Below are 16,834 nucleotides of genomic sequence, written 5' to 3'. Positions count from 1 at the left end.
CATCTTTGGATCCAGCATAATCTTTGCAGCATCTGATTGCTTAGCTCTCACATCTCATAAATGTTCTGCTTGACCTACTAAAGCTCTGCCTGCGGCAAAGCTGCAAAACACCTGAAAAAGTACTTTATTTCCTTCCTCTTCAGTCATAACTGGAGATCTGCAAGATATGTCTTTTCTGAGAAATATTTAGTTTCACAAACAGCTCCCGTAAGTATGGGTCAGCTTAAAAAGGGCCAGTGTTTGTAGACTAGCCATTTGTTTTCCTTTGAACGTTTAATTTGTTTATTCCTGTTTTCAAATAATCCCCAAGCAATATAGTTCCTGTAGCGGCAATCATCATGAATTCAAGTTATTCACCTCCCAGAGGGTCAGACCTTTCATCAGTATGCCATTGGCACAAAGCAGCGAGTGTTGCATATTCATCGTCCGAGACACCAGCTAGAGGGCCTCCAAAAAGCCTGACTTTTTTTTTTTTTTTTTTTTTTTTTTGTTCTCAGAACAAGAAAAACAATCCCTTCCCTTTTCCAGTCCCTTGATAAGGCTTTCTGTCCAATAACGGTGCTCTCTGCTCTGAGGCACTTTTAACTGTGAAGTTTGCAGCGGGAGAGACTTTCCTTCAAGCTGTTAGTGTTTTATCCTGGCAGGCTCCTCGAGGTTGTTGTGAGGAGTCTAGCCAGTTGGTGAGCTTTGTAATCTAAACCAGCTGTCCCAGGCTGAGGCCCCCATTTGCATTGTTTAACATACTTAGAAAATGAAGTGTTCATTTTTAACATTCCTCCTCCAATTGGTTTAATGCTGAATTACAGAAGAGAACTAAGCAAAACCAGGTGCTTTCTCTGTATTCTCTCCAGTGTCTGAGGAGGTACAGACGGCTCCCGATCTTCTCCATTACTTGCTATTTCATTCTTTGGACTATAAATGACTGAGGAACTGAAGTGCTAGCAGAGGGTAATGTTTGGAAAAGCTTTCTAGTTATTCATCAGCACAGACTCTGGTTTTTTTCCACCTTTCCCCAACGGTTTTGGACATGCAAGGATTAAAAAGGTAAGTGGTATGCATGAAATTTCTTTACTTACTGAAGGGAAACCTACTTGTGGAAAATATCTGTGGCAGGGATTCAGTATGCCAATCCACTTGCTGAAGCCATTTGTAAAGAGATGGGATCTCAGTGGTCAGAGGTGGGGAAAGATGATCTGTCTGTTCTAAAGCTGTGCTGTCTCTGACAAGTTCCTTCTTGATCTGTGCTTATACGCTGTGCTTTAGGAACCCCGGCATCTGCAGGAGTGCTGAACTGTGACAGCAAAAGATCCCACTGGCTACAGTAATTGATTTGAAGCTAATTAGTTACTATGCAGAAGTTAATTACTAGTTAAAATATTTTGCCTGCTGGGCAAGCTACTGTGACCAGCTGCATATAGTGTTGATAGGTTGAGCTGCACGCCTGTTAATAATTCTTGAGGGCATATGAGATCTTAAAGTAATAAGCAAGTGGAGAAGGTGGTTGCAGGCAGAACACATATGAGGCAGTAAGGTCACCCCCACACACACACCAAGAGGAAAGAATACATCATCTTGTAACAACAGAAACTAAAGACTGTCTAAAAACATCTGAGTTTTGTCTGACCAGTTTTATAGCGGGTTTTGTTAGCGTGCACTGCTCTGCAATAGTGCAGAGCACAGCCCAGTTACTAGGTATGTTAACATTCAGCTGCAACCTGTTGTATTTCCTTCTGGTGCTGTTCTTGCTATATGTAAAGCGAGTATGCAGTCTTTATACCAGTGCATGCTCTAAAATCTCTTCAAAAAGATTTGAGGAATCAATAAATGAAGTGCAAGCCTAAATGGATAACCTCGTACTTTGGATGCCTTGCATCCAACTCTAAGGAAAAGTCTGCACCCAATTTGCCTTTCCTTCTCACTTAAAAGCTGCCAACAAGCACGGTCTGTCTCTGCAGCACTATGAACAACCATTTCAGGGTTTATGTTTACTTTTCAGAGCTCTTGTCTATTGCCTCATTTCAAACAAATTTGTTCAAATGTATCGGTCACTGTTCGTGTGTGGTTTTGTCTGATGCATTTGTAGGTCTTGTTCAGCAGCTCAGTTTGCACTGGAAATCAAAGACAGCTCTAAGAGAGAAAATTGGCAGCTTGCTTGGGTAGCAGAACTAAAGCTACCTAAAATATCCCTTGCTTCCTGTACGGGTTTTGTGGGAACATATTGTATACAATTGCCATTCAGAACTAGAATCCAAGATAAGCAAGATGTGGGTCTAATTGTATTGAGAAGACGTTTTATATAAGGCAGTGGTAAAACACTGAAATCCATAGTACACAGAAAACAATAATTTCTTACTGTTCTTTCCTGGTTTTCTGTCTGCTAGTAAATACTTGGGTGTGGGAGCTTGGTTGATCAGAATTTTTACGCTCCAGGTAAGGAGTTCCAAAAACAGCTGTAGAGCTCTGTTAGCAAGGGATCCTCTTCTTTCAGTTGCAGTGAAGAGACCCAGTAGGTCCCACTAGATGCTAAGATGATATAACTGGGGAAGGCTCCATTGAAGGTAGTAACTTCTCGTAGCTGATGACCTGGCACAGTGTGTCTACTTGCAGAGCAACGTATTACTCAAGATTGAGTAAAGGGACAGAATCTGGCCCTAAGAAAATGGATTAATCTCAAATATAATCTCCTGGGGATGAAATGCGGTTTAGCGGTTAGAGCAACTGGCTTGGATTCAGGACCTCCTGCATGACATGTCTGCAGCCCTGCCAATGCATCGCACTGCGAGCTCAGGCAGGGCCTATGCTCTGGTTTACCCATCTGTAAAATGTGCATAATGTGAAACAAAACCTTTTATAGTCTCAAAAGGAAGGTGTCAGAGAGGGGCAAAAATGCTTCATTGAACATTGCACACTTGTTCATTAAAGAGCTGCTGTGTGGGGTGTCATAAAAAATAGATTAGTTAACAGACACATACGTCTGATTCCCATCCCAGTTGCATAAAACCACAGTAAAATGAGTGACCCTGAGATATGAATCTGGCCCACAGTTGTATTATTCCTCCTCCAGAGGCCAAATTAATGTTAGCAAAACTGTGGAATACACTGAAGTGTCACTAGATATTAATTTGTCCATGTGTATTGAATTCTATATAATGAGTCTGGATATCAGAATATCTTCAGCCTATTTTCTGTGCACATTACAGGATACTGACTGCTTTCACACTGGCCGTCTGCCTTTCAAGCCCTGGAAAAGCACAGGTGAGAGGTGCACGCAGAGATCTATGTACTGGTTTGTGCTGAAGTGCTATATGGCATGAGACTTAACTGGCTAGCAGGTGAATAGGAAGCTCTGTGGTCTGGGGTTTACATGAAAAGGAAGCTGTGTGGTCTAAGGGTTTAGAGGGGAGAACCTGGAGCCAGCAGGATTCTGGAGTTGAACATGGACTGAACTTATTGGCTCATCCTTGCCAGCTCAGCAAAATATCCCTGTAGAAACCTGGACCTCACTGAAAATCTGGTTCTGCCTCTGAGCTGAACACTTCTGGGAGAGGAAATAAGAAAAGCCATCCCATGAGAGCAGGGACAGCTCATTTCTGTGGTGGGGAACATCCATGCTTGAAAAACTTACTCGTATAAATAGTAGTTTTCTGTGTATAGCAGAATTTTGTCTTAAGACTGTTTAATTTTTGGACTGTGATCCTGAATGACTGCATCCTAGTTTACATTTTAATTTATGCCTGAAATCATTTTTGTTCAAGAGGCAGGACTTTTGAGGGTGTATGGAAGTAAATCAGTCCAGTTCTTGAAATAGCAGAAGCATTAGTTCTTTGTGTTCTTGGACTTTAAATTAGGAAAAACAGTTCCCAAAGGCATGTTAAGTTTGGATTCCTAGTTGATAATCCAGATATACTCAGTGTCCAAAGCTGTGTTTCTAAATACTTTTGCCAAAAGTCTCTGAAGTGTACTTGGTTTTTTTCTACTACATTGAAAATTTCCTGCACATAGCACACATTGATATTTTTGTGAACATCAGATCTGTATGGGAAATGGTTTTCATGCCCCTGGAGAACTGACTTCAAGGTTTTGTTTTTATAATTTTAAAAATATTGTTTCCATTGTGATTTTTATGAACATCTTTTACCTTAAATCAATTGTTGCTGTCTAAGCAAAAAGCAACTTGAAACCAAGATGATAGCAGTTAATTCCTAGAACAAAGTTCTAGAAAGTTGTTGAAACCAGTTCTACAGTAGTTTCATATATGCTTCTGAATCATCATTTACTGTCCAAAAGAAAGTAATTTTGTTCAAAACTACCTTAACTTTTCCTGCTAACCCAGGTGTACTGTATACACCACAGCACAGACAAGAGAATAAAAGCTAGAGTACGTACATTCATTAAAATACATGGCTGATTGTACATTCTTCCATCAGAATATATTGGCTTTCCACAACATGATACCAAAACATCTCAGAATGCCAAAATAAATGAAAGCAGAATTCCTTCATACTTGTTTGACACTTCTAGCAGTGGTGTTGTGCATTCATCTGTGCAAGTGGCAGGTGCATTCCAAACAGTACCATCTGTTTCACTTTGTGTCCCCTCCCTTGTTCCTGCCATGGCCACTTCCACTGGCTTACTCCTCTAACCCATTGCCTCCTATCTACAACCTACTACCTTTCCAAGCATGAACCCAAGTACTTTACTCTTCCGCTGATTTCTTCCACAAAGTCCAAAAATAAGTGTCTTCGTCATTTAGCTATAACAAAAAAGGAAAGTACCTTGAGCGCACTCTGTCCCTCTGGCTACCTCAGTGGTTCCTGTTCTGGATCTCTCTTGCTTGCGTTCCTCGGTATAACCTATTTACTGGCGGGATCCCATGCTTGTGTCAGCTGTTTGACCCACGGCTAAAAAGCTGGAGGCCCACCCAAAAAACTAGGGAGGAGCAAGGAACGGTTTTAGTGGGCTTTGACTCGATCACCGCCAGGACCCTCACAGCTCTGGAAGTGCTGCGGGTTACTGAGGAGGTGCCTAGGACTCAAGGTGGCAGCCCTGACAAAGACCAGCGCCACAGGGTGGGAAGGAACAAGGCCCCCAGTAACCTTGCAGGCCTAGGATGTGTCATCTAAAGGTTTATGCTCCAAAAACCAAAAGGCTTGGTGTAAATGAAAAGCCTTACTTTCATTAAGCTTGTTATGTTTTAACTGTGGCTTAAGTTCAGTCGGATGGCTGACATGTTGAAGCAGATGTACCAAACAGACCGTCCGTGGAGTTCTAGAGCCTGTTAGAAAGGTTAGCTAGTGCCTTTTAACTGAGCATCCCCCCCGCCCCGGCAAAATGAGCCCCCCCACCCCAGCTCTGGCAAAAAGACCCCAAAACACACGACTAAGTTCTCTTTGAACAGACGATGTGGAGCCCATCGCAGGTTACGGCGGGGCCTGCCTCTGAGCTAAGGGGCTGCCCTTGTGCTGAGGCCCCAGGTCTGTGCCTTGCTGGCTGCCCTCTGGGGAAGGGGCTTTGGTTCGGTGTGCTGGAAACTGCTGGACAACTGTACTAAGCAGAATAATCCAGATGAGCATTTGACTCTGCAACCCTCTCCTTTCACAGTCACTGACTGTCCTTTGTTTTCTCATTTTAGCAACAATGCACTAATGGGTTTGACCTGGACCGTGCCTCTGGGCAATGCTTAGGTAGGACTTTAATTAAACCAGTACGTTTCAATTGGGGTTCAGAAATCCTGACTTTACTGAGTTAACATTGTGCTGTTGTTAGTATGTTTTACTTGAAAAGTTCTTGCTGTGTGACACATATGTGTGTTTGTATGTATGTATATACAAAAATATAAATATATATATATAAGTGTGTGTGTGTCTGTATGAACATGAGTTTACTCCAGTCTTTGACACCGTTGAGATACTAATGGGCTGTCAGTGTTTCTCAAATAGCAATGATGCATTTTGAAGGGAGCTTGGTCTAGTTGCCAAATGACAAGGGTTGTTCACTCTCCTCTTCCTCCTTCAAATTCAGTATTTACAGTCTTTGTTGGCAGCCTCCACCTGGAGGCTCAGATAAAGTCTACCACAGCTCCACGTAGAAACCCCAAGTAAATTGTTGAGGTGATATAGGGAAACACACCCTTTGCCCTATAGCATGTTTTTATCAATGGCACTCAATCCTCAGGGCAGCACCTTCTGCATGCATTAAAGTCACTCAAACAACAAGGGAAAAAAACAGCAACAGATTGCTTGCTCTGTTGTTGCTGCTGTGTCCCAAGAGCCAGGCAAGTCCTCAGTTTAGCCAAACTATTTGTACCTTTTTCAATTTAATTTGGCGATGATCTCAATCAGAGCAAGAAAGAGGCCTGAACTGCATCCCCAGATCTGAACATCCCTAACTTTTTCTGTGGGAGGGAGCTTAGGAGTTCCAAATCAGGATCCAAGTTTCACAGCTGGGCAAACCAAACCACCAGTGTTTGAAATCCCGATCTGCATGTTGTGGTTTGGACAGACCCTCTCAGAGGAACAGGCGGTAGCATGCTGTAGCCATGTGTAAATCAGTGTTTAAACTGAACATTTATGGAATAGCAAAGCAGGCTTCCCCTCTCCCTCCACCCTCTAATAGTGAAGCAAAAGAAGTAGAACACAGGGTAATGTTGAATATATGGGATGTTTCCTGGTTTGGTATGATCTAACTTCAAAATAAGGCTCAACAAGGAAGGATTAGCTTTTCCGTTCAAAGAGAGTATAATTTTTTTTAGGAAAATCTAAGAAAAATGTTAAGTATTTTTTGATAGGTTCCATTCAGAAGCAATCACTCATTTAACTTTTGCAATTTCTTTCCAGATATTGATGAATGTCGGACTATTCCTGAGGCCTGCAGAGGAGATATGGTGTGTGTCAACCAGAATGGTGGCTATTTATGTGTACCCCGAACAAACCCAGTGTATCGATCACCATATCTGAACCCTTATTCAAATATTTATCCACCACCCCCAGCACCAGGCCCCATTCCTAACTACCCTACTGTTACAAGACCTTTGATGTGTCGATTTGGTTACCAGTTGGATGAAAACAATCAGTGTGTTGGTAAGTAGTGGAAATATTTATTCTATATTTTTATTTATATTAAAGCTTATCTGACATTGCAGAAACAATTGTCCTGCAATTGTCCTTTTGTTACTGAATCACCCAGTCCCAGTACTTTGAAGTTCAGCTCCATGTTTTTTAAAGGATATGAGCTGTACATTTCATATGGGCATTATTCAATGCAAGCTAAGATATGATTTAATCCTATTATTTAATCAGGAAACTCACTTTTATGAGAGGAGCAATGTTTTTATGAAATAACTATCTGATGGCAGGTGGTTTGTCAATGCATCAAAGGCATGCTCATGATGCTCGTGATTCTGTCCTTGAGAGAGAAGGTGGCCCTCTATTTGAAGTGTTAGATGGGGACCGAGGAAAACTTGATTCAGTTCTTGGCCATGTGCGACCTTGTTCAAATTTCTGGACCTTGGTCTTCCTTCTGTAAATGGTAAAAATAAGAATTGTTTCCTCCCATGCTGTGCATCCTTCACTTGGACTATAAGCCCTTTGGAGCACATACATTTCTTAACTTAGAGGGTGGTACACAACTGTTAGCACTGCCATTGCTTTAATGACTAGAGACTCCAGCTGAGACTGGAAGTCCCTTGTTCAAGGCACTGTGCAAACGACACATGGGGAAAGAATTGCTGCCCCAACAGAATGCTGATGTTGTCTTAGCACCTTAATGTTCTCAAGTCTCCAATATAGAAAAAAAAAAAAAACCCAACCCCAAACTATGAAAGATGTCTTGAGTTGGTAGTTTTTCTGCTTTTGCATCTTTTGCTAGATTCTGATTCTACTTATACCATTTTATACTGCGCTTAACTTCATGACAAGGCGTTACTCAAATTTAAGGGACGTTTAGATCATATCCTCTTGGTTTGCTTGCTTTTGATAATGACACGTTACAAAGGAAGGGAAAGAAAAATTCTGAACTACATGGAAGTAAATTCCACTGTCCAAAATATTTATTTTGATGCCAGACTTGGAATCCAGAGATCAGGATCAAACTGATGCCTCGGGGTAAATAGTAGCTCAGGTCTACTACAAAGTTAATCTATAACCACAACCACTACTTATTTCTCTATCTCAGATGTCCTAATGAAAGTGAGATTTTTATCTGTTAATACATGTAGCTAATTGTCTGAAGGTTTTTATCCAAATTTTTGTTGAAACAGGACTGGTCTTTGACAAGGAAAAAAGCTGAAACCACACAAGATATGAGCTTTCAATAGAGAATTTTGCCTGTCTTTAGACTAAGGAACTGCATTTAACTCAGAACATTTCTTTTTTTGAATGCTGCTGCAGAACAACATAAGAGCTAAGACTGACTTGTCTTTTAGGCTGATTCTGCCCTATTGTCTGACATTTCTGGCAGGACTTGGTTTCAGCTGATGTACTTTGTTTCCTTCCCTTGTGAGGAGACCATGATGCTTCACGGGAGCTGTGAGAGTCTGGATTTAAATTCAGCTATTGCGGCACATTTTTCTGTCTTTGAATCATTGCCCTCATTATGTTCCAAGGTGGGAAAAACTTATTTTCTCACCAGCACTAGCAGTAATACCTACTGGAAAATTTTACAAAAACTGGGGTTTTTTAATGAGGAGTCTTGAAATCCTGGGATAACTGATGAGTTTGCTGTAAAAATAAGCATGTATACTGTCCAGTCCTTTGAAAACTGCAACTAGTCCTTCTCATCTTAGCAAACTTATCAACCTCAGCTGTTTTATGTACTGACTTGCAGATTTCCAGAAGTGTTTTCATTTTGCTAACTTTGATGTAGACAAATCAGGAAATGGGACAGTTAATGGAAAAGTGCTGAAGTCAAAGTGGAAATTAAACCCCTATATTTTACTGTTTGGCCTGCTGCATGCAAACCATACTAATCAAAACAGGTGGATTTTGGAAAATTTTGCAGTGGACCTTCCAGCCTGTGAAGGGCTTATATGTTCCTATCCATGCCGGCAGAAATGTGAGGACTATTGCTTTCTTGAGTCAGAGCTGTTCACTTCTTTAACTTTCAAATACGGCAATTTAACTGTGAGGGAAAATTTGGTGAATAGAGACATTGACAAGAAAAGATTGTAAAGGACAGACGGCCATTTGAGTACCACAGTGAGATAGGAGTGGTTTTTGAAAGTCTACACTAGGTTTGAATTTGGGCAGATGGTGGATCATGTTTGTGTTAAAGGAAGAAACCCAAAACTTAAAGAAAACAAGACCTGTCTGTGCTGGGGGTAGACTTCATTTCTCATTTAGTGAAATCCTCTGGAGACATTCACTGCCTTGATGCAGTATTTATTTGTGTACCTGTGTGCCCGAGGATGGAAAGTGTGGACACCAAGGGAAGTGGTACAAGTACATGTCTTGCTGCACTGGTGGTAGAAAGGCATGATCCCCTGTTCCCAGGACTTCTGGTGCAGCTAATAGGGTGATGTGCAGTTTCATGCTTGAAGGCCTTGGGGGCAAGACACTGGGGAACCTTGACAAGGTCCTCAGGATCAACCAGAATTTTGCCCAGGTTATTCAAGAAAGTCTGAATCACATGAATCATGGCTCCAGCCTATTATAAGCTAATTATAAGCATTGCTCATGTTAATGGTACTTTAGTTGCTCTGTGCTTCTCTGCTTGTCAGCATTCAGCATGCTCTTAGGATATGAAGCACTTCAAGGATTGATTTTATGGTGGGATGGTTGAAAAGAGAAAACTGGAAGCTATGTTGCCCAGTAGCTGAGCCACTATATTAATTACAGGCTTGTTATGTTGGTGGCCTGGCACCATCTTCCAGCACCTTCTTTCCAAATAAAATTAGTCACAGGTATTTCCATTAGAGGTGATGAGACTGTTTGCTATTGACTTCAGGGGAAACAGAGCTATTCTAATGCCAATGTTTCTGAGAAATCTCCAGTTTTAAACAGCGTACACATTTTTGTCTGGTCAGATATGGAGTTACAGGTCTGGGCCACATTTTCTATTGTTAGGCCAACAGAAATCTTTACTTTCTCTTTAAATTCCAGTCAAAACGGCTTATTAAACACAGGAACCTTCCCTGGGAGATTTGCAGTCTCAGCTTTGAAGTGCTGAGCTTCCAAAGTGAAACAGAATAAAAATTTGATCTAAAAGCTGTATGAGATTTAACAAGCTTTTTTTTATTATTATTATTTTTTTATCCCCACCTTTGCCAGAGCTGACAGAAATGTAGGAAGGCTGTGAGAAGGTCGCTTTGTCCCAGCCTGGCATCTAGCCTGCCTGCCAGGGCTGTGCGTTCCCTGGCTCTCAGAGGAATCTGCACCCCTGGTGGTTCAAATAACATTCCCCCTCATGAGGTGTGGCTGATGTATTCCAACACAACAAAAATAGAAATATAAGCCATTCTTCTCCCTTTCAAGCTTTTTTGGCCATATCCGTTCTGGCCTGGATGGTCACAGACAGGGGTAAGGTGCCCACGTTCCTTCCCCATCCTGTTCATCACTCGGTCTTAGCAAAACTCTTATCTCCAGATCTCGTCCTTTGTGAAAACAAAAGCTTTCCTGGCACAAGTGCCTCCCAAAGATACCTGTCAGTGACCACTTTGCCCAATCCTGTGTCCTCTGCATGGTGCAAAAGTAGCTGTAGCCATTTGTGGCAACAGGCAGAGAAATATTTTAATGATAATTACTTTTAAAATCTTCTGTGCGTTTGATTCCCAATACGTGGTATTCTTACCCCTGGAGCTGCTGAATGCTTTGTATCTTGTATGTGTAAATGTCCTGTGTTTTCAACAGCACGAAGTCTGTGTACACTCATTCCAAAGCAGGTTGGGAATGACTTATAACCACAATTAATGCTGGAATAAAAGACCACATACAGGAAAAAGCAAAGAACATCTAGCACAAGAGCACTGCTTGAACTGTTTGTCTTCTGATGCTACTTCTCTATAAATACAAAATGGTTAGTCATTATAATGATTTTTTGTTCAAGGAACTTGATCTAGTAACTGTTGACAGGATTAAACTGCAGCAAGGGCCCGTGTTCTTGCATTATACATTCATATGATGAGGGCTATTTCCAATTTCCCCTCACTCCACCTTGCTGTTTCATGATTTACAATGATCTTTAAAACACGCCTCAAGCACAGATCCTTCCGGGCATTGTGGAAAGAGCTGTAATGGGTGGGCTCTTGTTTTTGCTTTCTCTCCCATTAATGCATGTGCACAATGTGTGGAGATGATGGGGGTGTGGAGGCATCTAAGAGAGTTAAATGGAGGAACTGGAGAAAGCAGACCCCAAAGACATAGAAGTAGGTGTTAGGAAAGGTGTAAGCATAAGGCAAGATGAGTATGACCTGCAGGCAGAAAGAAGGGAGGAGGCCAGAGGTATTAATAAAATAGAAAAAAGGCATCGTCTTCTAGAAGAAAGAAGCATAAAACCAGGGAAATGGAAAGATGCTTTTTTCCAGATTTAAGAGAGAACTGTTCTTCGAGGCCTCATCTGTAGAGCAGTCATTGCTTCAGATTTCCCCATTTCTCAAAGACTGCCAGGACCTCCTACGTTCCCCCCCTACACGTCCCCAGTCCTACATTTGTGGAGTGAAACTAGTGAAACTTCTTCCTTCAAAACATTACTTTTGCACAGATGGGTTTTAGATCATTATCATTTATATCGTAAGAATACCTAAAACCCACATCCAAGCTGCCATTGTACTGACCTGCCCTGTGTGCAGCCTCATTAAGAACAGCCTATGCCTAGATGAGGTTTCAAGCAAAATGAAGGAACCAGATGTGCATGTCTGGGAAGAAAGAAGGGAAATGAAGATAGAGGGAACTGAGAGGAGGTGCCCAGGTCTTGTGGCAGGCCCACAGCTGGACTGGGAATAGAGCCCAGAATTCCTTATCCAGTGGCTTAGCCACTAAGCCAAGCTGACTCCTAATAGTGACTTTTCTAGTGACCTCTCTGGGCATATAGAAACGGGAGGAAGAAAAAGAGGGAAATGCAGCAAGGAAATTATGCCCTGAAAGGGGCTGTGTAAAGAAGAAGAAAAAAACGGAATCTGCTCCTGCCATGGCCTTTTTTAACCCTATTTGGTTCAGCTCTGTCTGTGTCTTTCCCCTTTCCTCTTGGTCTGTGAGACCTGAAGGCTATGCATGTTAGGGCAGCACTGCCATCATGTCCAAATTAGCTAGGAAAAAAAAAAGAAAGCTTGCATGAGAACAGGTTCCACAAGAGGTTTCAGGCAGCCTACTGAAAGGATATGTAATTGATGACAACTCCTCATTAAATTAAGGGCCATGTTGTGTAGTCTTTATTCCTAAGGTGGTTTTCCTATTGGGTTTTGTATGGGGAAATGTAAATTTGGACCTCACGCTGCTGTAGTAACAGAAAAGTTGCCTCTAAAGCATCTCAAGAAGAAGCTGTAGTTGGTAGCTAAGTCTTGGGTTGGAGGATTTTTCATTCAGATTCTGACTTTGCTGTAGATAAACATGCTGGGTATTTTGGGGCTTCAGGTCATTCTGCTAGTCCTTACAGTAGGGTCCATCAGTAGGGTCATTCCTACAGAAATTTGACTATCAATAAATGTATCCTTCCCCAGCAGAATTTACCAAGGAGGATGAGCGTGGAAATGCTGCTTTTCACTGAAATGAATCAATTTCTGGTGGAGGAGTTGGCTTTATACATAATATTGCTGTCCGTATCTGTCTGTAGCAGGGTAAACTGCGCCTTCTGTGGCTTGGATTATTCCTTTCATTCTTTGCTAAGTGCAGTGTGGGAGGAGTATGGTCTGGTGGTTAAAGCACAGGCGAGTGCTTTGTTTATTTGTGAAGCTTCTACTACTCACAGAGAAATAAGTAAAACTGAACCAAGAACTATAACGTGCAAGCCAGCAAGGCTGGCATGTTATTAAGAAAACTGGCATCTCCGTGCACTGGAATGCAAAGTAGCAGACTCCTGGGTATGGCAAAGTGTAACAGTTATTGCAAGTCCTTCATTCTGTATGTCAGTGCCTTTCAGGCGTCACTGACTGACTGTATTTATGTGTGATGATGTGAGAAGGGAAAATAAACACTGAACTACAGTCATTCTGTGTGGATATCTGGATAGTCAACTGGAGACCATAAACTTTTAGACCTCTGATTACAGGCGCCGTTGATTTTGGTGAAGGTTTTATGGTCTTGGAGCAGGAGTTCTTACAGTGAATTTATTTTTTAAAATAGCTAACTAAATAATAACTAAATGAGTTAAAATCAGATTTAAGTTAATCTGTCTTGAGCCTAGGCCACTGTAGCTTATGGCTGGGGAGTTTGGTACCATGTTTTCCTCCCGCCAGACTCCTGATACCATGATAAGGGTTTCCTAGACATTGTGAGAAGAATTAACAGCTGGTCAGAAGACGACCTTATTATTAAAAACTGTGGCCACCAGGAGTGTTTGAATTTGCTTTCACCTCTAGCTTGAGCTAAACTGATTCTGTCGGTGGAAGTGTCTTCACCTGCTTATTGGGGTGTTAAGAAGTTTTCTGGTTTTTTCTGTGCTGGGAGCCAGCAGGAAAGCACAGTGACATACAGAGGGGGACAGCTGAATGATAACTTGCCACGTTACAAAACATAACTTTGGTTTGTATGCAGAGAAGGGGCATAAGCACAGAAGGGACAATGTCTGTGTCATCTTAGATATGCAGGCCACAGTCCAGACACAGGACGGTTAAAATCGCTCTAGACTGTGACCTCTCTGTTTGCTGGCATGTTTCAGTTTTCTCTCTTCCTTGGAATTGTATGATACTTAGATACACAAGGTGTCAAGAACTCAGGAATCCCATCTCCCTTGCTTTTTGTAGACTGCAGAGGGAAAGGGCATGCAAGGGAAAGAGGTTTAACTGAAACTCTGGGTTTTGGTTGGTTTAATGGCCTCAGTTAAGCTTGGTCTCTGAATTGGGGGTTATTGGTCACTGGGCTCTGAGCCAGATAATACATAGACTTCAGTTGTCACTAAGAGCTAGTTGGCAGGAGGTTATATCTGACTCAATTCAGAGGAGCAGTAATCGTGCCCAGCCTGCCATATTCTCAGGCATGTGCTGGCCAGGGCAGGCTCTCACCCCTGCTGTTAATCTCTGAATGATTCCTTAGACTCACTGCTAACAGCGGTTTGATATGTGGGGCTTTGTGGCCGCCTTGCCTTTATTATGTCTTACTTCCAGGGATTTCAGCAGTGCCAGATCAGTTAAAGCCACTATGTACCAATTAGCTCTGTCTGCTCTGGGGCAGATTTTGTGAGCTTTCCTTTGTGGGATAGCTGTCATGCAAGGAAGTCCCACCAACTAGACCATTGTAGGGCTTAAAAGAAAATTAAGTCACTTAATGGTGCCGAAAGATTGACAGACTTCATGAGTACCCTTTCCCAATTCATTGGCTCTGTGGCTTGTTCTCTCATTTTCCTATGGGTGTCTGGTTTGGCTGTGTTTGACAGTCCACGCCTAGCTTTCTGCTGGGACCCTAAGGGACTGTGGTTGCACGAGTGATGCCTTCTCTGCCTCCCTGTGGCATAACATGCAGAGTTCAGTACATGACAGTGTCTCTCCTTACCTGGAAGGCTTATTTATTTTCAGTGCCCTTCATAGCACCAGCAGTCAGCTCAGACCGATGTTAATTTTTGCATGCATTTGTAGCACCCACAGTGCCTAGAGATGGCAGTGTTCTCAACAACTTAAAAGTCACCGTTTTTCTTGGCCTCTCCCTTATATTTTTTGGGTCAGCTTTGTTTCTTTTCACTTGGTTCCAGCCTGAAATTGGCCATGGTTATATGTCACAATCAAGATGTTAAGCCAAAATATATAAAAAATATGAATTGGCTCCTTTGCCGATATTAATCAGCCAGATGGACCTATGTTTTGCCAGACTCTATAGGCAGAGGTAATGTGCTGGCATTGCTCCTTTGTCTTGTCCCTAAGACACCAGACCCATGACAGAGCTGCCACGCAGAAACAGAAGAGCTGTCTGACATTGTGTGGAGTTTAACATGCTCTTGACTCCTTCATCTGCCAATTGACTGGCTTCCCATTTAAGTAATTCAATGAGATGAGAGAATTTTTCAAAGTAAATAGAGCTACCAGAAGATGAATGGGAGTTACACACCACAGCCCAGTTCAGGGGAGCAGTTTCAGCATTCTGCCTCGTGGCTGCGATGTGCTGCCCGCTGGGGATGACAAGATGCCCTGAAGTCCATCTTCAGTTTTAACATCAGCAAAACCCTCTCTGCTTTTAGTTCTTTTCAACCATAACTCTTGGTTGTAGGTGCCCTGTAGTATTAGGCTATGCTGCAGTATGAGGAGAAAAAAGGTCCGGATGATAGGGCAGTAGTATAGGTGACAAGACAGCTGAAATGAAGGCCCAGGTCCCCAAAGCTTGGTTAGGGCCCTCGTTCTCACTGACCTTCATCCTCAGTAGAAATTTAACACATAAATGCCCGTCAGTCTGGCCTGCAGACTTTTCCACAGGCTGCCACTATGACCTCAGACCTCTTTGCTCTATCTTGTTTTCAGAATTGAAAACTTATCTGAGGAATCTCAATATCTGAGCAATCAGCTTGGAAACCCTGGAGAGGTCTAGGTTTTCAGGCAGAGGCATTAGCACTTTCTGTAAGTCAGGGTGTGACAGAGTCCTCATTTGGGTACTTGCAAGTGTGTCTATACAAACTCATAAGTCCTGGAAAATTTCCTTAGCTTTTCTATGGTTTAGCTCTACATCAATAGCATGCTGTTATAGTTAGAATAAACCTGTTTGTGTTCATGAGGCATTCAAATACTGAAAATACAAGAAATGCTTCAGCTAGACAGGGAGAGCCTAGAAGGAAGGGAAGAGGTGTGCATCATAAACTTGCAGGGTCTGAATGAATCCATGATCTACTCTGCTTGGTCTGACGCTGTTGCTTGGTTTGGGGTTTGGTTTGGTTTTCAACAAAAATAAATATGTGCTTTGTTTTAATATTTTGAGATTGTTTCTATTTTCCTTTTTTTTTTTTTTAAGTAAAATTCTTGTTTTCCAGCCAGTCCCCTGACAGCCCCCTGAGTAAATGAAGCATTAGCTACTGAGCTGGTAAATTGCCGACTGGATCAAAGGCATTAACTGGTTTTGTGGTACAGCCCAACATATCTGTAGGTGACACTGAATGGGAAGATTGTACAAACAGTAATACATGGAAGTCTACAAAAGCTACAACTGTGGTCAGGAAATTAAGGGAATGGAAACCCAGCAACAGATGAAAAAGTAACCTAACACAGGGTCATCTGATGGAATATGAATGGTAGATGTCAAGAGCAGTGTAGCATGGGGCGGTTTCTGGCAGTGTTACTAAGACTTCCCTTCCCAGATAAGAGAGGGAGTACTCCTTCAATATGTTCTGCTGAGAATGGATCCAACCCACTGATACTAAGTGTAAGTACTTTACTACCAGATAAGTGTAGATAAATTTATGGAAATCTCAGTACAGAACAACAGTAAATTGGGGGCATTACTGAGGCTGACTTTGATCAAAAGACTTCAGTGTATTGTAAAGCTTGGGGTAAGATGACAGCAATTGGAACTGTAAATGCCAGAGAAGGAGCAGTTGTGCATGGTGGGTGGTACAAAAGAATGATTATTCCTGAATAGGGTATAATTTGCTGAAATGAAGGAAAACTACTTTTACACTGGACATAGTACAGCCCTTTATGACAGTGCAGTGTATCAGGTTATAGAAGAATACAGTAGGTATGTAGTGGAGGAATAGCATAAAACCTATCAGC

The 16,834-nt window shown here is 42.1% G+C and overlaps 1 protein-coding gene across 4 annotated transcripts in view; it reads left to right on the top strand.

Moving 5' to 3' along the window:
* Positions 1-16,834, top strand: part of FBLN5 (fibulin 5) — a 55,775-nt gene that overhangs the window by 9,534 nt on the left and 29,407 nt on the right. For 2 of the 4 annotated variants that reach the window (XM_056346296.1, XM_056346295.1), the window contains 4 exons: positions 852-1,044; positions 3,201-3,255; positions 5,633-5,684; positions 6,837-7,079. In XM_056346296.1, coding sequence (XP_056202271.1) covers positions 1,028-1,044; positions 3,201-3,255; positions 5,633-5,684; positions 6,837-7,079 — 367 coding nt within the window. In that variant the 5' untranslated portion in view covers positions 852-1,027. Of the gene's footprint in view, positions 1-3; positions 208-851; positions 1,045-3,200; positions 3,256-5,632; positions 5,685-6,836; positions 7,080-16,834 lie in introns of those variants that run through there. The other 2 variants (XM_056346297.1, XM_056346298.1) reach the window with 2 other exon arrangements.

This window comes from Falco biarmicus, chromosome 7, assembly GCF_023638135.1.
Source record: "Falco biarmicus isolate bFalBia1 chromosome 7, bFalBia1.pri, whole genome shotgun sequence".
Lineage (NCBI taxonomy): Eukaryota > Metazoa > Chordata > Aves > Falconiformes > Falconidae > Falco > Falco biarmicus.
Note: the sequence above shows the minus strand (reverse complement) of the source record. Positions and strands in the feature narration are given on the sequence as shown.